Genomic DNA, 22366 nt, shown 5'->3' with positions numbered 1-22366 from the left:
AATTTTAAATGGGCAACATAATACAGACACAACCTACTACGTATTATTTAATAATAATAGGCTAATAATAATAATAATAATAATAATAATAATAATAACGCACACCCGTTCTATAAATGTATTTCCCTAAAATCACTTTTGTAAAAAGTGAGTTTCCATGAACTGTTTTCCGTATAAATTATAATTTGTTAACCTAACAATTAAGGGGTGACTGAACTGAACTCTTCAAATGTAAAAATACGAGTTTTAACACGTATTTCACCAGCATGAAATAAAAGGATAATGTTCTTTGTCATATTATTTACATGATTATTGTAGTCTGCTTTTTGCAAACTTGTTAAACTTTTGCATGACTGAAAAGTAATGGGTCCATACATTTCGATTTAATGTATTTTCCCTAAAAGTACTTTTGTAGAAAGTGAATTCGCATGAACAGTGATCTGTTTTCTGCCTGTATAATCAATAAAGACATAAAATGAGTCTAAATGCCGTCCAGGAATGCAGCAGTGAGGCTGCTGGACGGACGCAGGACGCAGCGCGTCTATTGGCTGTTTATAAACTCCAGCGCGCCGATTGGCCTGAGACGAACTTCAGGAGTGATGATGGATCGAGGAGGAGCAGGATGGGAACTCGTACTTGTGAACCTAGAGCAGTCGGGACTATGTGATCTGACCCCGGGCCGCTGCATGGGTGCTTACACTTGCATCGCCTATCCACTGAACCCGTGAACGAGCACTTTTACGCGTGGGTTTTATTTGCTGGCACAGGAAGCATGCACCTTGCGCTTCTGCTGACGCTGGGTGTCGGGTTCGCGTTTGCGTGCCAACTGCCCAGCGAGTGGCGACCCCTGAGCGAGGGCTGTCGAGCTGAACTCGCCGAGATTATCGTGTACGCCAAGGTGCTGGCCATCCACGAGGAGCCGTACGCGTCCAGCCTTTACAATTACCTGCCGCACCTGAAGCACGAGCGCGCGGAGGACGCGCTGCTGTACGCGGCGGAGGTGGAGCTGCTGTGCGATCAGGCGTGGGGCAGCATGCTGGAGGTGCCTGCGGGCTCGCGCCTCAACCTCACGGGACTGGGGTACTTTAGCTGTCAGTCACACACGGTGATGGAAAACAACTCCTACATATTCTTCCTCAGGTGGGTTCACGTCTATGAACCAAGAACCGGTTATTTTTCTGAACTTCAGCTGGGTGGAAACGAATAACCTGCGTTCCATTATGTACAGTATAGGCTATTCCATAATAGTTTTCTCGCCCTCTGTTTTGTTTATTTTTAATTTTTTAATTTTTATTTTTTGCCCTAATATTCAGTACAGTACCGCTACTAAATGACTCTTATGAACCAATTCTTTTTAGTGAATCAAAACACTGAGTGCGAGCCCTTGAAGTCAATCCCAAAACGAATGACTCTTATGAACCGGTTCTTTTAGAGAATCAGACACGTACAGCGCGGCCAGTGCAACCGAGACGAAGGACTCTTATGAGTCGGTTCTTTAAGTGAATCAGAAACGTACAACAGGACCCATAGACATCATATGTCTATGACAGGACCAACGTAGTGGTAAATGAATCATTCTACTCACATTCTGAACTACAAGTTTTTTTTTTTTTTTCATTTTTGATTTGAAATATTTAAATTAATGTAGGGAATGAGTTGCACCTTTAACCTACAGTACGCTTTCTTTAAACAACAAACAAGCATTGCTTGTCTACTTATTTTCAAGAACTTTATTAAAACAATAGTTGGATATATTTTTTTATTTTCAGTTTTAGTATTTAGTATTTGAATGTATTTAGTAAATTTTTAAAAATCATTTTAAATGAAATTAATTTAAGTCATAAAGTCAAAGATCCTCACAAGTATATGCAAACAAACGTGTACGTGTTTCTTACAGGATGGATGAAAACTACAACATCCTCCCTCATGGAGTCAACTTTCAGGATGCCATATTCCCTGACACACTAGAGAACAAACGACTGTTTTCCAGCCTCTTCCAGTTCTCAAACTGCTCTGGTGGACAGACGATGCACATCTTTAATAGTGATTGGGAGAGCCAGGAAGACAGCAGGGTATGACACCAATAAACACACACACACACACACACACAGATTGGCTCAATATGCACTATAGAGTGGCAGACATAAATAAAAACTTTATATCTTGTCAAGACAAGAAAATTGAAAGCAATAAATCTGTAAAAGGTGAACATCAGTATGTGTACATGTTTGTGCAAGCTTGCTTGCATCGTAACAGGCAGACGTTCAGAGCGTGTTCACTGTTTTAAAACGACTCCGTTGTAAATTCAAGAGTCTCGTAAATGACTTTTTATGAAGACAAGAGTGTCTGCTTGCACAAATGCATTATTTTACCTGTGCTTCAACAGTAAAACATCACACAGCGTCTGGAGAAAAACAACTAAAGAATTGAGAAATCTGACTGGCTGTGGCCGAAAAGGTGTGAGTAACACAGAAAGCAGGAATAATATAAAAGTAACATGTTCAGATTCTCATAAGTAAATTCAGCTCCATCATACAGCACACACTTAGACAAACAAGTCTCTTTCTTTGGTGGTCTTTGTATTGACGACTGTGACTGTTCATCACGGTAGGAGGCTGAGGTAATTCAAGAGTTCATTCGGCTAGATAAAGGCCGGATTAAAGACCTCCCAGCTAGAGCTGCTGTACCTTACACACATATACACACACACACTCACGGACAGCCTGTCTCACCTAAACACACACATCTGCCACTGAAAATAAAGCTGAGATAGAGAGAAGAAGGAGAAAGAGTGAGGGAGTCGTCAGCTGGACATGTGGACATCCTCTCGGGGAAACGGCAGTGGGTTTTGAAAGGAAAATAAATCATGCGTTTGATGTGGACGGTTTCGAGGCAGAATGGGAGGAATGTCAGGGGTCCTCAGAGGTTATGGCAGGCAGGGGTTTTGAAGGATGTGAGGATCCAACACACACACACACACACACACACAGTATCAAGTGGAGGCAGATGAGATTAGCCTGCTGTACATTCACACACATCAAACACAAAGCCGCTCATTAGTCGGACTGTGGTCTGCTGTTGGGGGGGGGGGGGGGGGGCTACTAAGACGAACACAATGAGATGCCTGAACTAATAGCCAACTTCAGCTTACTGAAAACAGTCATCAGCTGAGGCGATACAGTTTCAGATTTATTGAGCGTAATATACCAACAGAGAAAAGTTCTGGGTGTGAACCAGCGGGAACCTCCCTTGCCTGCCAGACAAATGTCAAATGCCAAATGTTTTTTTTTTTTGTTTGACTGCATATGTTTGTCTGGAAGGCAAGTGAGTAGAATTGCAGTAAGAATTTGCTATTGAAAAAAAAATATATAAACAAATGATATTTCTTTCAAGAAAGGTTTTTGTTGTTGTTGTTTTTTTTTGTCTTTAAATGATAAAACAATATTGGGTACTTTCAGGTTGTCAGATTTGAACAAAACGGACTTCGTCCCCTAAAACAAAAACAAATGATATAGTTGCAAAAACAGTAAAAGTAATTTAAAAAATAGTAAAAGTTGCAAAGGAAAGTCAAGGGAATGTTCAAAAATTTTTTGCAGATGCCACATGGTATTTTGTTAACAGAGTTACATTCAAACAGTAATTTAAAAGATGAAAAAATTATATCATTTTATAATATTATTGTATTTAATAAGTCAGGTCTTATCTTGATAGGTTTAAATTCCCAGTCTTCTATACCAACCACATTTTTTTGAAAAAATTTCTTTCAAAATTCTATTATATTCATTCAAATATTAGAGACCATAAAAGACACACAGGGACACTTCAGTAATCACATCTGCACAGAGAGACAAACAGATGCCAAGAGAGAAGATAAAGATAATGATGGTGTATGTGCTGCAGGAACAGGTGGGGGTGATTATCAGGCCCGGGAACCTCAGAGAGATAATGAGAGCTGTTTTACACAGGAGCTTTCCTGTGGGAAAAGGATTGTTTGAGGCCGCCTGAGGGTCTTTGTGCTCCTGTGACTGTATAGCCGGCACAGTGTCAGTTACTGTTACGTATCCCCTGCTTCCCGTACCATCCATCTTAAACACCCATTATGCTTTATTAAACTCTTATCAGATTCACACAAATGCAAAAACACCATTGCATTTGCTACAAATTCAAATGTTTCAATGCATATGTATTTTCATCAAATATCATGTAGGATTCTGAAGAGCTAGGGCAAAACTTGCTCAACTACATCCATGCATCCATCTCTCAATCTCTCTCTCTCTCTCTCTCTCTCTCTCTCTCTCTCTCTCTCTCTCTCTATCTATCCAAACCCAAATGTGTGCCCAAATTCTCTCCATTTCTTCATCCTTTCTCTCATTGTCTATTTTGCATTCTTTGTCTCATTTTCTTTTCACAAAAACACTCATCTATTGTTACTGATGACTCACGTACCACAACATCTGGGTCTGGTTCTGGTTTGGCTTTGAAAGCAAAGCAGGCTATGTTTGGCTCTTGTGGTTTTAAATCCACAACACCCACATTAAGACGAGACCTTATTATATCAAATCGCATTGCTAAATAGCTGTTTACATAGTTTTAGAAGCAAATGAATGGCTATAAGGTCTAGTTAATGAGCAGAGATGTTATTCCAGCATGTGTGTGTTGTGTCCACCTGTCTGTGGTGTAGTTTGGAGAGTGCTGGTGTTGTTACAGCAGTGGCTGTTTTGTTTGGACAGTAGGACACAACAACAGGCGTTCGCAGCAGTCCTTATTCTACAGTGTGCATGTTTTTCTGTTCAAGGACAGTGTTTAAAAAGCTGTGCAAACATAGATGAGCTTATTCACAATTGTTCAAAAAATATGGGATCTGTATTTTCTTATTTTAAGAAATTAACACTTTTATTCAGGAAGTATGTATTTAATTGATTAAAAGTGACAGTAAAGACATTTGTAATGTTTTCAGTTAAAAAAACGCCGTTATTTTGAAGCTTCCATTTATCGAAGAATCCTAAAAATATATCACAGTTTCCAGACAAATATTAAGCAAACCACTGTTTTCAAGACAGATAGTATTAATAAATGTTTCTTGACCAGCATATTAGACAGATTTCTGAAGGATCATGTGACAATGAAGACTTGAGCATAATGATGCTGAAAATTCATCTTTGCATCACAGGAATCAATTACATTTTAAAACATTATACAATGCTTGGCATTTGAATCATTATTAACTTTTAATGACTCCATGTCTCTATTCATTTTCATGACATTTGGGTTTCACTTTTTGTTCTGTTAGCTCATGTGGTGACCTTTGACATCATGTAACTCCGATTTGGTCCTTTACAATAGGGATTTAGACCTTTCCGCTTTTCAGGGAGAACATGTGGCCTCCCATTGCTCAAATCCACACAGACACGGCCATGCAATCACACACTCTCCACATGTGCACACACACAGCATGCCTCAGCTTGTGTCTACCGTGGGCATGACAGCGGGCCACTTTTCAACTGCCTCCATCACACACACGCTGGCATGTGTAGGGGCCCAGAGAAGAAAGGCAGCGCTCAACAGGAAATAATAAAGCTGACGGAGGCTGGAAATGATGTCATGTTGTATGTTGAACTATGTTGAACATAGATTATAATGTACATGAATGAGCGTCTCTCTCATTTTATCTTTCAGCTGCTGTGTTCCTCCGTGCAGAAGGTGTTGTTTGAGGAGGAGGAGCGAGTTGGACAGCTTGAGGAGCGTGTGGCCGAGCTGGAGAGGAAGAACGAACAGTTAAAAGAGCGAGTGGGGAAACTCAGGCATTCTCTGAGGAAGGCCCGCAAAGTGTCCCGCCGTGCAGAACGGGAGCGCCTGGAGCTGCAAGAGCGCCTGAAGATGGCGGAGAGACACGTGGGACAATACCTCAATGCCATTTCACCCCAACACAGCCCTCCCCGCCACAGATACACACACGGACTGTGAGCTCCAACACACACACACACACACACCTTCACATGGACTCATACAGACTGCAGGGCAGTCTTCAAATCCCATATATTAGCATTTTTTGTTCTTTCCATAGTTTTTAGCAATTAATTAAACTCCAAATGCTTGGTGTAAACTTTTTTTGTACATAATTTTAATGTTGATATTGGTAACGTAAGCTTTCTTCTTTTTGAAGAAATGTAAGATCTCAGTGTAAAAACTGAATACTTATGAAGCTATTTCTAATCTGACCCTTAAAAATGACTTGTTAGTGTTTAGCTGATGTCATATTTTAAGACTTTTAGTTTGAATTAAACTAATTTTGATGTTACACCATGAAGTGCATTTTTCAAACATTAAAGTGTCTTTCTTTGAATTTTTAAAGGGATAGTCCACCTAAAATTCCTGCAACGTTTACTCACCATCATAAATCTTCTGCTGAACACAAAAGAAGATATTTTGAAGAATGTTGATAGCCAAACAGTTTTTTTCCCCATACTAAGAAAAAAAAAAATAATTATTTTGTGTTCCACTTAAGCTAAAAGTCATGGAGATTTGGAACGACATGAGACATGAGTTAATAAAGACAGAATTATCCCTTTGACATACACTGATGGATTGTTTACACATTCGAAATCTAATGGATAGTGATGGTCACTGAATTGTGGTTGGTCTGTCTTACCTGAAAGTATTTTAGTTCGTTTAGTTTAGTTCATACATTGTAAAACTCATACAAAATTCAAAGTTTAAGCAGAACAAATACTATTAGCTCTTCTACTTCTGAGAAGTTTGAGACACATCATAGAAGTTTGTGCAGATGGACGGAAGAAGCATACATTTCACAACCCCAAAAATGTTTAACTTTGAGCTAACTTGCATTTTCTGAAGTACTTCCTTCACACACACACAAACACACACACACACACACACAACACAGAGGAACATCAGGAGTTTTCATCTGTACACCCCCAGTTCTTCCGGTAATGAAACTTCAGGCATCGTGCAGCAGAAAGAAATGTTAAAAACATCTAGAATATTTATCTTATTCCATATGACAGAGATCCTGCAGAGACATATCGCATGTGCAAAGTAAGAGCGCCTGCATCCTCTCTTTTAAGAAGACAATCGCTTTGATTTCACCAGTTAGCTGTAGACTTTCTAAATCAATCAAATGACTCACTGTGAGCTAATATTGAACTTTGTGGGACTGCTGCTACACAAAACATTATCATGCTGACAAAGCAGAGCGTATAGATCTAAGACGGTTCAATCTCAATCCAACCCAAGCAAACACTAACCAGTCCTCTCATAAACATTAACCTCAGCTGATCCCACTACAAAACATACCAGACTGGCGTTTGTCCACTTTCACCACAGTCTGAGTCTGTTATCAAAGTCTTTGAGCTGCAGATGTGATCAAACAGCAGGAACTAAGAGGCTGATAGCAGGAGCTGATGATGGACACCACAGAAATAGACTAACTGAGGACAATCTTATGGTTTTGGTCACTAACATTGCATCTCTATGTTAGATCACATTCTGTTGCAAGATGGCAACATCGATTCAATTTAAAGGAATGTTCTTTTAACATTTATGCAGGGTTTCTGATGGTCTTAAAAGTCTTAATTTGCCCTTCTACAAATTAAGACCTTAAATTGCCTTTCAGTTAGAGCAGTCGTCCTCAGTATTTTTGTCTTGTATGAAGAGTGTGAAAATATGGAATAACCCTTTTGATATTTTTTTTTAAAGCCCATTGGCAAATAGATATTCTTTTTTAAATCCTGAATTCACTTCATGTGTTTTAATCATTCAGCTCATTTAAGATTTACATAACCAAGAATAAACATTTTTTTTATTTGTTTTAAAAAGGATGTTTTGTACATTTAGAAAGCATGTAGTTAATAAAACTTAATATAATTGTGAGCAAATTCTTTTGGAACATATTTGTTACCTGGGCTTGTGGTATTTTTCTTTAAGTGTTTTCTGTTTTTGTTTTTTTTCAAAATTGAAGAAAAAAACAAACATTTGCTTTAAATGGGATGTGTGTTAATCAAAGGAGAAGAGGAGGAGGACATCATATATGTGCATATGTAAATACTAAAAATTAAATGTTTTACACTTTTTATTTCTGGCTTGGAACATGCCAGGCCAACAGTTTTGAACATTTCAGACAGCTAGCAGTTAGCAGCTGTCCTAGAAAATAATGAGCATTGGGGGTGTTGCCAAGATGGCCGCAAAGTGATTTCTTTTAAACACCCTTGTCATGCTTTCATTGAAAATGCATTCATTCATAGACTGGCAGATTTCAGAAGAAAAATAACCGGTCTACGCTTAAGTGAACATCATTGGTGAGTCAATATGCTTTCATGCTAATTGAACTGCATTTGAGGTGTTGTTTATTTGAGAAATTCCAACATTTTGGTTGATTAGTTTGGTTGTACTGATAAAGTGAGCTATTTGAGACCATATGAAAAGACCAGGTAGGTTTGTTTGTGCGCTAATGTTGGTCAAACAAAGAGCCAGAGATGCCATCTAATGGCTCAGGTTTTTATTTCTATCACCTGCTGGATTTCTGAGATGTCTTAATAGCCTGGTGTGTGTATGTGAGTGCACGTAATGCTCTGTTTTCTGTTATGTGTGCCACTATTCTGGGAAAGTTTCTTCATTTGTACCCCCAGCATCCGCTGAAATGCCCTTCAGCATGATTCAAACAAAAAAGATGAAGACTTTTGTGGCTTAGCAAACTAACATTATCATGACTCATAATTTCCCACTGTTAGGTTGGATAGAGAGCGGGTCACATGTTGCAGAGCACACTGACACTGGCTCTCGAGGCGATGCAGTTAGAAGTCATTTATTTTAAGAGGATAATGACAGGGAAACTCTGCTGCTCTTTGCAGCAGCATGAGGGGGAAAACAATGTGTGCTGTCCTCCGGGGAAATCTCAGCATCTATTTTAAGATGTTTCGGATATCGATGTGTAAAATGAAAGTGGGTTCCTGCATGGTCAGGTCTGCAGCATTAAGGGTTTGACTGCATCTGGTGATGGTGAGTGAAGAGAAAAATATAAAAGAGAAACTTATTTTTCTTCTTTGCATTTCTCCTTTTCTCTAGCTTGCTTCCTAATCTAGTTGTCTTAGAAATATGGCATTGTAGATTAATAAAAGCATCAGCTAAATGCATTATATTTATGTACCAATAATTTAACTTTTCACATAATTCCATTTTGAAGTACAGTTGTAAATTTTGGAGAAGACAGTTGAACATCCAAACAAGAAAAATATTATGGGCAAGAAAAATAATCTTACTTTGAATATTTTTCTTAGTTGGGAGATATTTATCTTAATTTAAGCAAAAAAGTAATATGATTCAAGAATGTTTAGAAAACAAGGCAAAAATTTGAAGAAAATATCATTTTGCAGTGTATTTTTAATGTGTATATAGACTTACAAACACAGTGTGAGCCCTGATACTCGATTCTCTAACAAATGACTCTTTTGAACCGGTTCTTTAAGTAGTTGGTCAAAGTGACTCACAGGTACCAATTTGAATCAAACTTGCTCAGTCAGTGAATCGTTCAGAGCTGTTAATGAGTGTATGTGCAGTATATATAGCTTATTGGTCAATGTTTATCAAAGTAAGGTTCAGTTGTAACTGTGAATCAATTGTGAGGGGAACTGCAAAGGTGAGTGTGTTTCTCTCTCAATATTTTTAACACATAGTGAAGTTTACGTGGCATTTGGTAGTTTAAATGTTGCATTTTATTCATTTTTCTGAATATACAACACTGTATATACACACAGTCTTAATAAACTGTAGTTATACTGATTGTGTGTGTGTGTAATGTCTGCTAAGCCGGCAGACAACCTGTACTTTTTGAATATCGAGTAATTTGGCAAGCAAGCTGCATTTTCACCGATGCCTCCTTGACACGGCTAATGTCTAACATGTTGGCCAGACACACACACACACAGATGCCCGGGGTCGTACGCGGTCACGCACGGCTGGATGGTTTTCACATGCTCTCTTTCCAGTCTGTTTTGAGTCCGTAACAGCAGGCATCGCCTGAAGCTCTGAGCTGGTGGGAGACCGGCAACGTCCAGCCCCACTGACCGCTAATGAAAGCCCACTTACACTGGATCCAAACCAACGGCAGAAAACACACAAAGGCTAAATAGGGGTCAGAGAGATACTGAGATCCTTATCAAGCCATAAAATACAAATCATGATCATTCAGGATTTATTTAAGGAAAAAGGAAAGAAAAAGAAAGGAAAAAAACAATAATTAATTTCCCATTGCTTTACAGCACAGAATAAAAACTCTGATATGTGCAGATGATTGTCAAAGGCATTGGATATACAAGCCCCATATCAACAGAAGATCACGTCACAGTAAAGTTAGTATTCGTATGCCACTCCCAAAATATGATCATCATTGTCACATGCATATGAGTATATAATTCACATTTCACTGGGCAACTTTTATTTCAGACAGGTTGTGTCAGAGATGCAGAGATCACAAGGCCTGCATTATCAGAGTTGCATTTTTTTAAATATATATTCATATAGATATAGACATATTTCTTCATACATATAGTTACATGGTGAGGACGTCTGAAAATACGCAAACAATCGGTTGAATCGGAAAGCGCATTTAACATGCTCGCAGTTCTTTATAAAATCATTCGATGCAGTTGCAAGGTTTTTTTCTTTCTTTTAATTTGCAAAGAAGATTAAAACTGCACAGTCACTGGGTAGCACAGACACTTGTCAGTCACAGCTTTTTCATCATAAGAGGCAAAAGTGACGCCTGAGTTGGTAAAAAAAAAAGAAAGAAAAGAAACCATCAGGAAACGATTCGTCCGGAGAAGGACGTTAAATATTCATCATGTTGCACGTGGAAAATTTGTACAATAGAAACTTGGTTCTCTCGAAACGTACGACATTGAACGAGAGACAGATTTGTGAATATACATCTGTGTGTATTACAGTCAAGTGTGGCTGATAACTGCAGAGAAAGGCAGTGTTAAGAGAACGAGATGAGACACGCAACGGACACACTGACATCTCCTCAGGGACAACATGACAGACACGACACAATCACAGTCTATTTACAAAGCCTTTGGACACACAGAGTGATTTGCTCTGGACACAGACAGACCATAGTGATGCTGTAATCGAAGTGACCCTCTGTGACCTTCACTGCACTCACTGACTGATCAGGGTGTGTTTGTGTGTGACCCATGCCACATCTGTGCATGTATTTACTGAATTGCATTACTATAGTGAGTTAATAGATTTAAAATACAATTATGTTTGGCTTGCAGTGCCGTTAACTGTATATAGGTTTATTTATCTTTGTTCAAAACACCCCCATATTTTGGTTTATACTTTTTCTGCATATCCTAATGAGGGTTTAAAAAAAATCAAAATCAGCATATCAGACAAATTTCCTGCATTTTACAACCATAAATACACACAGAAGAAAGTGACACTTACAAACACAGACTACATGAACACTCAAGCCAAAAATGTTAAGCCCTGTTACCACAGAAAATCATCTCTAGTTGTCCTTCAGTTTATAAAAACAAGCAAAATGACATTTATAGTAATGCACTTACAATCAAAGTCTACAGGGCCAAGAAATGGCAATGAAATAAATGTTAACACTGCACTTGTATTTTTTTTTTCTCAAGATAACTGGAATATGTATTACAGAAAAGATAAAATACTAATTTCAGGCTTTCTACTTTAAAATTTAAATGCAATGTTTTACTTGCCATTTCTTTAGAATTTATTGTGAAATTTACTAGCAATTTCTAAGTAAAAATTGTTACTACAAATGTTTTTCATGCACAGTTTTCAAAGAATGAGACTAGTTGTAAAAATGGCTTCCTGACCTTGTTTGAAAAGTTACATTCAGTTTCAAAAATAAAACAAATCTGGCAAATTTCATACAGTATGCACAAAGATACTGTTAAGCCTAGGACAGTTAACTAACTCAAATAACAGAGAAATTAATAGAGGTGCTTTAAGAAAACCCATAGTGTCTTTATATGCCTTTCTATACAGTGGACTTTTATTCTTACAAACTAAGAGACAAATTTCCTGTGGTAATCAACATTACGCCACAAATACTATCAAAAGAGCTCAACATTCATTTAAACAACTGTTACTTATCAAACACCTCATGCTTACAGCATAAACTGCTCTGAATGAAGCAGAAATGTGCAGTATTTTTCACTCTCAAAGAAAGCAGCTTTCATGACATACAAAATCATAACGTCGCCCCAGTTTTGTGATAAGCTTTGCAGCTCATCTCCGTTGTGAGATTACGAACTCCTCTCAAGTGTGAAAATGAAGACAAAATGGTGCATGCATGACCCGACTGAAAAATAAACCCATTAGCTCAAACCCCTCACGGTAAAGCGCCCCCCACACCGAAACAAACATTCAGGATGAAACTAATAAGAAATGCATGAAGATTTTCGATGGCACTTTGGAAAATGTCACACACTCCTAAATCTTGTCTGTAGACAAGGTTCCCTCCTGTGATATTAACAAACCATAAAGGGCAAAGAAGACATCAGTCACTTTAAAAACCCGACAGGACATAATAAGCAGAGCTGTTCGGGGACAGAAGAGCAGTCACCCATCAATAAGGATGTGTAAAAATCTTAACTTAGCCCTTAAACCAATGCTATAAATTCAGACACTTTTGAGTCGTACAGAAAAAGATGTTTACAGTTACTGAAAGTTATGCTGCGTTCGCGTTAAGTCAGAATTACGCAACATGTAAATGCATTATGATGATTTTACTGCAAAATACTTAACAGCCACGTTAAATAGCCACTTTTTTGCAAAATCAGGAAGAGCGAAGAAAGCACACCATGATATGCTGGCTATAATAAAATGACATCAAATAGAAAGATTAAGCAGTATACATACAAAACTGCCTTTAAAGCGAAATTTCTATTCCACTAGCATCACAAAATGTTGCAGAAACAGTAACAAGTATCCTAACTTGTTTCCAACGTGTAAAGTGGGCGGCCACTATTGCACTTTATTATCAGTAGCCTTGGATCCGGAAGTATTCTTTCCATTCATTTCCCCCGTCTAAGAGTTATAAGCCAATAACCAAACCAACCAGAAACGAGGTAACTCACAACATTATAAACTTGGATTTGAAGTATTTGAAAATCAGAGAAAAATATCTCTAATGAGGGAAAGAACTACTATCCCATGAAGCACTAGAAAAACAAAAAACAAACCAAAAAAAAAAAATACAAATATTTATTTAAATATGTGTATGATTGTGTATTGCAAAATATACACAATAATATATGCTAATATATATATTAGTGCTGGGCAATGATTAAATTTAAAAAAAAATCTTGATTAATTGCATTATTGTCTGCGATTAATCGCATTATGCACAAAACTAATAATGCATTCAAAAGTAGTGTATTGTGCACTTTTTTCATTTAAAAGTACTGCTATATGAAAAGTGTAATAACGTTTGGTTTGCAAACACTTTAAACAAATAAGATGCTTTTTACAGCAGTGTTCCTTTTACACAGTAGCAGTTAAAATATTTATTGTAGCCTAACAGGCATCTTCCTATTAGAGACCTGGACGATCACGGGACAACATTTGATGGGCAGAAAGAGACTTGTGTGTACGGGATGTGGGAGAATAATTAGGGTGTGCTCACACTAGGCAATCTAAACTGTGCCGGAGTGCGTTTGACCCTTAAAGCCTGGTTCGTTTGACTAGTGTGATCGCCATGTTTAGCAGTCCTGGCTCGGTTGGAAGAGGTGGGCAAGAGCGTGGTTCAGTTATATATAGATCAGTGAGTGTGAACACTAACCACACCAGAGTGCAGATCTTCTCATAGGCCTACGTGCTGCATGACTGCGTGAATATTTCTGAGTGGCAAAAGCGATAGATCTGTAAAGCAATATATTGTGACTTGTGTTACCACGTCCCATATGATTCAGAATAATACAAGCTCGTTGAATTCTTTTCTGTTAAAAATAACAGTGGACAGTGGTTTGTGAATGTTGATGCTTAGCCTATATAATTTGATTGGGAGCATCTCCTCCTGTGACCCATGATTTGTCTGTATGTGTATTCAGAGCCAGCGTGCAACAGACTTTCTTAATAAAAAACTGCGTCAACGCATGATAAAATAATTGTCGGCATTTATCAATTAATGTGTTAATGTGATAATGCATTAATTTGACCAGCACTTATATATATATATATATATATATATATATATATATATACACACACACACACACACACACAAAAATATTTAAGTAGTTTAAAAGTGTAGGGAGATTACATCAGTCATTAGCATTAGTGGTTCATGGGAGTGTAGGGTTTTTTTTTTCTGAATCATGGGCAATGTAGTTTTTCACTAGGACTCCCACTGTTGAACATTATTATTATTAAAAAACACTGAAATAATGCAATCGATAAATGAAAAAAAATATATATATATATACCACTGATAAACAACCTCGTAGCTCACAGTAGGTGATTAAAGGCTTGTAAGTTATGGTTAAAAAACAAATCTCCAATTGAGAAAACCGATGGGACTTACTTCCAGAACCCGACTTGTGCTCTCTATCAGGAGTTTGTAATCACGGTAGGCTAATTCCGAAACGGCGTGAACGTAGCATAACATATCAGTTTTCCCGCATGATCAAATTGTAATACAATCGTTGTGAGAGATAAACAACTGTCCATCATCCTAATCGATATTTTTGACTTTATTCCAGCTGGATGAGACAATCTCAAACCATGGAGACGTTACTAAAGATACCATCAGTATGTTGCCCAGTGCAGCTGCGGAATTCCCTGAGAACTCGTACACTGGGCATAGAAAGATGCTGCCATGGCTTTTTCGGGAGATTTGTGTTGCGTATTAACAGTTATACTATATTCAATAACTAACACTGACTGCCTGTGTTTATTTAAAGTAAAGTTTGAAGCAGAGAGTAACAGGATCAAGCAGTTTTTCTCTCTGCTTTAAAAAAAAATCCAGTAAGGTAAGATAACAATCAAACATATTGCATGTTTTAACAGATATCTTGAACTTCCCCATGCTAAAACCCGATGGCAAGGTCACAAATCAATAATCTCCCACCTCGTAAAACGCTAGCAATTGCGCTACCTGTTCTCTCATATTAATGTGCAAACAGAAGTCTTGACTCCAAAAATGTCGCAAAACAGTCTAACGTGATTATTAAAAGCACTTCTGCAGGTCAGCGTGACACATCATTGGAAAGCCCCAAAAGATCAAAATGGTAGCTAAAGAGAAATACAATAAATCGTAAGTAGATAGAGAAAGTAAAGAGGGAAAAGAGGGTAAGAGGGAAGAGCTAGACATGTTACAATATAGTAAGAAGAATCATTTGACATTGGCGCTGTCCTCCAATAAGTGCGGACATGATCATGCACACGCTTTCGCACCTAAACCTCTGCGCTCTTCGTCCGTTTTTTTTTTTTTTTTTCATGGCTGGAGAGGTTCGTAGCACATTCATAGCAAAGACATCACAGTTCTGTCCAGCCACACAAATTCACTTCTCAAAATGGAAGCCTTCTGCTGGAAATCTCTGACTCCTGCCGCTGCATGCATTGCACCCTCTAGTGGCCTGGAGGTTAAATGGCAGGAGTGCATTAGGTGCACGCAGTGTTTTGAGCCTCACGGTGGTTGCTATGGTGATGGGTCAGTCCTCTGCCTTATTGGGCGGCAGGGCAGGGAGCGGGCTGAGGGGCGGGGCTCACAGGGCAGTGGCCTCCCAGCTCTCTCCCCGCAGAACCTGGCGTCACTTGGTCCCAGTTAGCACTGTGCTCACCGACGCAACTGAGGGAGGGATTGGCCTGCAGGGCTCCGCCCCTGAGGCAGAGGAGGAAGCAGCTGATGCCAGGGAACAGGAAGTGTGGGGAGGGGCAGTACCTACAAATGCAAATAAATCGGTTAGTGCATTTATGCATTTAAGTTATAACTAGTGTTAGGCGATTATAGCAGAAGATATATCTAATTTAACATTTTTCAGCCATTCTAGATTTATTATATTTGGTTTTAAATGGCTTAATAATGTGCAAATAATTTTGAGCCATAATTTTAACGGTCGCCGATGAAGTGCGATAAGTTAAATATGTTAAAACTTAGTTTTAAAAACATGGGTGCTTTACCACAACATTGAAAAGTAGTATAGCTATAAATAATAGTTTTTCCACATTTTGTACAACATTTCTAATTTTTAGTAAAACATACCATGTGACATTTTTGATTTTTGACATGAACAGGGTCAATGTTGTTAATTAAACTAAAAATAAATTTTACTAACAAACATTTTTGTTAAATAAAATGAAGATTAAATAAAATATAAATATCAGAGGAACAACTTCAACAAAAATAAAAAAATTGCCTTAAAAAAGCACTAAAATTACTGGAAATAAATAACTAACTAAACTTCAATAATTCTAATCTAATCTAATCTAATATAACTTAAATACTAGTAATATAAAAAAAACTGATCAATAAAATTAAGCACATAGCAAAGTACTAAAAAATAACATTACAATTAAAATTAAAAAAAAAAAAAAAAAAAATTATATCTCATTCTAAATATAAAAAAATGTTTACTGATTGAAAAATAATACTAAACACTGAATGTGAACAAATGATTAAAATTATTCACTGAAACAGACATATGAAATGAACTTAAATGCAAAAATTTAACAAACAGCCCCATTTTTTGCCATTATACATATAGGACACTTATACTCGCCAAATCTTGACAGGAACGGGTCTAAAATTGGCCTAAGGAGCTTTTAAAAGTGCGTTCACATTCTTGCAATATTCATGTTGATTAATATGATATATGACTAATACTTACAGTCTTTGCGTGGTATAGAGGTGGTTGCTGTGGCCACATCGTTAATGAGAACGGCGTTTGCGTTGGGAGCAGCTTTGTGGTTTTGGGTAAGTGCAGCAGTGGAGTTTGGTGTGGTGTTCGGTGGTAGGTTTGGATTCTGGTTGGCGTTCAGTATGCGGTTCTGGTTGGCGTTGTTTGATTGGTCCATGCTGCTCCCCATGCTGCTGCCCAACTGCAGTCTCCTCATGTGGCGAACCACGGCGGTGGCATTGAAGGCTTGCTGAAATGTGGAGAGATGACAATTCTAGATTAGAGACACAAGCTAAATTTTGTGTTTACAAATTTTACTCTCCTTGTATAAGGTTGCTGGCCTTATTCACAATGTCACTTGTACTCACTCTCCATTTGCTTTTTGCAAAGTTTTTGCGCATCTGTCGACTGACAGACTCATGGATGTTCTTGCAGAGTGCAGTGTCTCCTGCGATCCTGAAAAGCAAAACAACAAAGTTTAAACTTTGCACCCTTCTTCACCTCTTCACTTTGTCCTCCCCTCTCAAAAAGCACTTTGATTTACTCTTAAGTGTGTCAATTCCCTATGGTGTTCGATCCTTCTGCTCTGTCCTCTAGTTTTTCAGACTCAAGTGTTTGGTAAAGGCTTGTTAAAGGTGCCAGTAGAGGATGTGCTAATTGCCGATTAGTGCTTTGGAATACATAATGTGAGATTAAGCGCAGTGCCTTAATTGGCTAGCGTTTATTCAGTAGCTTTCCTCCTGCCCTCGAGAGAGATCTTGGTGCATGATAATAGAGAGACAGAATTCAGCCTGATACTCAGAACGTACACGCAATCCCCGGCTGACGCAGACAGCATCTGAATCGAATACCAATGAAATGCTGCACTAATAATTTAGTCTCTAAATGCTGTTTATGAGGTCACAGTTGAATTGCTCTTGTACGGTTTAAGTGTCTTTGAGGACCTGAAAGACAGTCCAACAAAATAAAAGTAAATCATAAGGAACAATGATCTGCAGATCATTTATTTGTAACAAGAATGGTTTATTATTATTTATTGTTATTAATCAGGACTGACTTACCAGGGATGTCGAAGGGACTGTTCACATGTGTATCGCTTTGTTGGGTCCTTTTCCATCAAACAGCTGATGAAGTCTTTCGCTGTGCATTAAATAAAAAAGATATAAAAGTTAAACATAAATTTTCAGTAGCTTAGACCCATTAAGCTACATTGACATTTCAAGGCATCATATTTGCGTTCTACACTGTGAACCTACACTATGCCACATTCATCCTGTTGGGGAGATAAGCGTTTGGGTTTATCAGTGGAAAGACTGACAACAACATTTGGATTCATTCACAGTTCCCTGATTTGTAGGTTGGAAGGATTTCATAGAGCTAATGCCCGTGGTGTTTACTGAATGCCAGAGCCGGAGCTCAGACTTTCCTGTAAAACATTTTTCCTCTCTTACTAGCAGCATGTGCAGTTACTGATAGATGAGTAAGTGTGTGTGTTATAGATTAAACACCTATAAAACCAGACCATTAGCACCATGTGCTTCTTATCTACACTTCCCAGAGTGAATATACCTGAATCAGATATATCATCCCAGTACGGCGCATCGAACTCATAGTCTGCTTTCAGGATCTGCTCAAAGAGTTTGGAGTCATTCTCATCATAAAACGGAGGGTAACCACACAATCTGTAAGAAAACAAAAGTATATTGTATCATTTCCATTCATACAGCTCATTCAAAGTGTGGAAATATGTAAGCAAGTATGTGTGGAATCCAACCCACAACCTTAAATATGTAACATCATCAGTAGTTCTTATATGCTACTGATATTTAAAGGGACAGGTTACCTGAAAATTTTATATTTTGTTGTGACTGTTTTCCTCTGTTCATGAAGAATTTACTTGTTGCTCTTTTGCATACAATGAAAATGGAATCCACTTTGTCAAGCTCCCAAATGTCAAAAATGAAAGCTTTATATTTATTTTAAGTTTTTCCCATAAGCTATATTGAAGCTATATTGTACAAAACACTAGTAATATAATGCTACAATCATGAGGACTACTTTTATGTACTTATTTTGGAGATTAGTCCTGAATAAATAATGCCAGATTCTCACTTGTGAGTGAATGATCCCTTTAGAGTTTAGATTATCACTGTTATCCTCTAAAAACACGTCAGCTCACACCTTGATTCGACAGTAAACAGTAGGCTTCGTAAATAAGAGTAAATAAACCCCATGGGCTGGAAATCTGAAAAGAAAGACAGCTGATTAAACCTGATCAATGTAAATCAAATTTCCTCAACACATCTCTTGGAATGTTTTTCTCCTCCCATCATCAAAGCCATTAAAATACCTTTCCTCATGGGGAACGGAGGCAGTCGGGGATAAAGGGATGGTAATTTTCTGCCTGATTTCGACCCATTAGCTTTGTGTTTTTCTCTCTTCTCGTTGGGTTAGCTAATCAGACGCTAAGAGAATTAGCTATGGTTTCGGCCGGCTGTCACTGTAATATTCACACCTGAGAGGAGGCCATCCATCCATGAGATCTGACTCCAAGCTCTAGCGGACAGCTGGCTCCAAGGAAGAGGACGGGCAGAGGCCCTTGTGTGTAAATAGTTCTTTTAGTATTATTTATATACATATTAATATTCTGAATTGGCTTTAATTTTTAGATTTTCATGTTTTAAAATGTGATTTTTGGCAACTTTCATTTATTTTTATTTTTTTACAAATATTTAGCTTCAGTTTTAGTCATTTTAGAACTTCAACTTAAAATTAAGTTGCCAGATAAGTCAACTTAATTTTATATTTAAGATCTTTAAGTTGTTAGTTTATTTCAGCTTTACATCATTTAATTAAGCTTTTAATAGTCAAATCATAGTTTTGGTTTTAGTTAGCATGTACATGTACAAACTTAGCTTAAGTCAACATAAAATCAATGGTAAAAAATCTGGTCTTACTGAATCAAGATGTAATAAAATGCTTCACTTACAAAAACAACATCTCCCATCCAGCACTTTTTCATATAGAGACCACTTTTCATGATCCAATCAATTCCTAATGGATAAAGTCCTGCCCTACATTTTTTTTCTTCTTGTTTAAAACCATAGTTTCTAAAAAATAAAAATGTATTAAACAGCAGATAAAAACATCCCAATAATCCAAAACATGACTCCAGTACATCAATTAATGTCATGTGATGCCAAAGGTTGTTTTTGTAATAATTAAATCATTAGGGCATTTAAATTTTTAACCATCACTTCTTCCAGTTAAAAAGTCCATCCTCTGTTGTCTTCTCACATCAAAATCCACTGATATATTTATTTAAAACAGTTTTTTGATTGTAAATGGTGCTTGATCTGTGCATATTTCTCACCTTATTCAGGTGAGATCAGGAGAAAGCAGCATTATGGCTAGATGATTTGTATTTTAGCTGAAAGTCTGAAGTTAAAATGTCTTGATGGATTTATTTTGTAGAAACATGCAGCTTTTCAATTCACAAGATATTATTTGGATTCTGACGGCACCCATTCACTGCAGAGGATCCATTGGTGAGCAAGTGATGTAATGCTGCATTTCTCACCTACATCTTGGAAGGCATGAGAGAGTACCTTTTTAGTAAATTTAAATTTTTGGCTGAACTTTTTTTTTAATCACATATTACATTATGGGAGTTAGAAATTACTTCAAAATTTCAAAAGTAAGTTAACGTTAACCTGTGCAGAAGTAAACAAACTCAACCATAAACATGTGAATATTTGGGATCAGGACAGCTGTGAGTGGGAGTGATGGGAAGGACAGCTTCAGCAGTTTGTTGACAGACAGTGTGAGTGTTTGTGTTGGCGCAGGAGCCGTCCCAGAGCAGCCGGGATCCAAAGACCAAAACAAAAGACAATTGACTCAGATGTCAGAGAACAGAGAACTGCAGCATACTAAGATATGAGAAGGTGATGAGGCACTTGTTTTTATGTTGATTTGTCTCCGCTCAGTAAAATGCTAATTCACAGACAGAGCAGCACAGATGGCCACAGCTCATGTGAAATGTACAGCTTTTATGACACACTCTCAGTATCCTAATGAACATTGCCACACTAAGAAATAGAAGAAAACATACAGAGGGAGAAAAAGAAGGTGAAATGAAAATATCACAGTGGTATCGCAATGATTTGTTTTTGGGACAATGTACTTTTAGTGTGAGGAATATTCCATTTATAGGGTTTTTAATAGCTTGTAAAATTATATTAAGAAATGTCATATTATGTCATACTATAGACTCTTTAGGTTAGAGACAGTAAGTTTGATTCTTCTTCTTAAATCAGTTCAAACCGTCTGTTCCACATGATTCGATTCCGGGAGCGAGTCATCACTCAAAAATGTTCATGAAGTCCACATGGTATTTTTTTATATAATTAAAATGTTTTCTTATATATATAAGTTTGGATAAATGCTATTTTTAACCATATTTTTTTAGATATTAAAGTCTATGTACTATAATATGGGCAAATATATGGGAAATATGGAGAAAAATGTGAAATTCCTGTTGTTTATCAATTGTTATATTGTTTAAAATTTAAATATCTGTTGTGTTCATTTAGTGAAAAACTACCAAAAGATAACGATTTTAATATAAAACCATTATAATATAATGTAAATATTTAAATCTTTTTTTGCCAAATCCCCCTGCCCTGTTAAGTAAAAAACATGTTATATAAAAAATTAATGTCAGTACCATGGCATTAGCATCTCATACCATCATCATGTACCATGGTAACACCGCAGTTTTTATTGGTAAGAAAGCATTCCCATCTGCTGAGAAACCAGAGAAAGTCCAGAAATCTTCCATTAACATCAACATCTGAAATATTTACTCTCTCTTTTCTGTTTTATGAACTTAGTCAAACTGCACCACAACAATAAGCCCATATAAGGAGCCTGAGTAAAGTGGGGCACAACATCTGTAGCTCATCTGGAGAGATAGGTCATTTACTCCGTGGTCCAGTGACACTGCAAACGTTTTCTTCTTCTGAAAGATTCATTCAAACCTTAGCTGAAGGTTTCCTCAGCTTATAAATGAAAGGATGAGTGTGGCATTGTGGGTACTCACAGGATGTAGGCAATGACCCCGATAGACCAGCAGTCCACAGCTTTACTGTATGGCTTCTGAGCGAGAACCTCTGGAGCTGAGAAGAGAGAAAGAATCAGATCAGGTCAGATTGAGACCAATCATATCACTCCTATCTGCCACTGACTTTGTCTTTTTCGACCATCTTGCAACTATATAAAATCAATGTCTTGAACATGTTTTTGTTTGTATATTATATATATGATTGCAGGAGTCTGGGAAAGCAGACAACCATGAAAATCATGAAGGGGCACTCAATTCACCATCTTTTTGAGACACACACCTTCACGCACCCTCACATACTCATAATCCTGTTATTCTCCAGGAAGTTGAGACTCCTGAGTCCTTAGAATTT

General features: G+C 37.5%; 2 protein-coding genes across 2 annotated transcripts in view; one reads left to right on the top strand and one right to left on the bottom strand.

The window, feature by feature from the left end:
* The first annotated feature begins 594 nt into the window (after nucleotides 1–594).
* On the top strand, nucleotides 595–6299 carry LOC113058748 (coiled-coil domain-containing protein 3). The gene is made up of 3 exons (XM_026226938.1): nucleotides 595–1140; nucleotides 1898–2072; nucleotides 5677–6299. Exons 1-3 carry the CDS (start codon nucleotides 773–775, stop codon nucleotides 5962–5964), a joined length of 831 nt encoding a protein of 276 aa, XP_026082723.1. The 5' UTR covers nucleotides 595–772; the 3' UTR covers nucleotides 5965–6299.
* Nucleotides 6300–14355: 8056 nt separating this feature from the next.
* Nucleotides 14356–22366, bottom strand: part of camk1da (calcium/calmodulin-dependent protein kinase 1Da) — a 56526-nt gene continuing 48515 nt past the window's right edge. Inside the window, exons 6-11 of the mRNA XM_026226925.1 lie at nucleotides 21994–22069; nucleotides 18462–18574; nucleotides 17954–18032; nucleotides 17261–17348; nucleotides 16884–17142; nucleotides 14356–15937 (exon numbers count right to left, since the gene is read on the bottom strand). Coding sequence (XP_026082710.1) covers nucleotides 15807–15937; nucleotides 16884–17142; nucleotides 17261–17348; nucleotides 17954–18032; nucleotides 18462–18574; nucleotides 21994–22069 — 746 coding nt within the window. The 3' untranslated portion in view covers nucleotides 14356–15806. The remainder of the gene's footprint in view (nucleotides 15938–16883; nucleotides 17143–17260; nucleotides 17349–17953; nucleotides 18033–18461; nucleotides 18575–21993; nucleotides 22070–22366) is intronic.

This window comes from Carassius auratus, chromosome 4, assembly GCF_003368295.1.
Source record: "Carassius auratus strain Wakin chromosome 4, ASM336829v1, whole genome shotgun sequence".
NCBI lineage: Eukaryota > Metazoa > Chordata > Actinopteri > Cypriniformes > Cyprinidae > Carassius > Carassius auratus.
The sequence above is the reverse complement of the archived record's forward strand: the minus strand, read 5'-3'. Positions and strand labels throughout refer to the sequence as shown.

What these genes read in the sequence shown, in the direction of transcription:
- LOC113058748 (XM_026226938.1), top strand. Translation starts at nt 773, where the DNA reads ATGCACCTTGCGCTTCTGCTGACGCTGGGTGTCGGGTTCGCGTTTGCG. An exon ending in TCCTACATATTCTTCCTCAG is followed by an intron (nt 1,141 to 1,897) that starts GTGGGTTCACGT and finishes TGTTTCTTACAG; the next exon opens with GATGGATGAAAACTACAACA. An exon ending in AGAGCCAGGAAGACAGCAGG is followed by an intron (nt 2,073 to 5,676) that starts GTATGACACCAA and finishes TTTATCTTTCAG; the next exon opens with CTGCTGTGTTCCTCCGTGCA.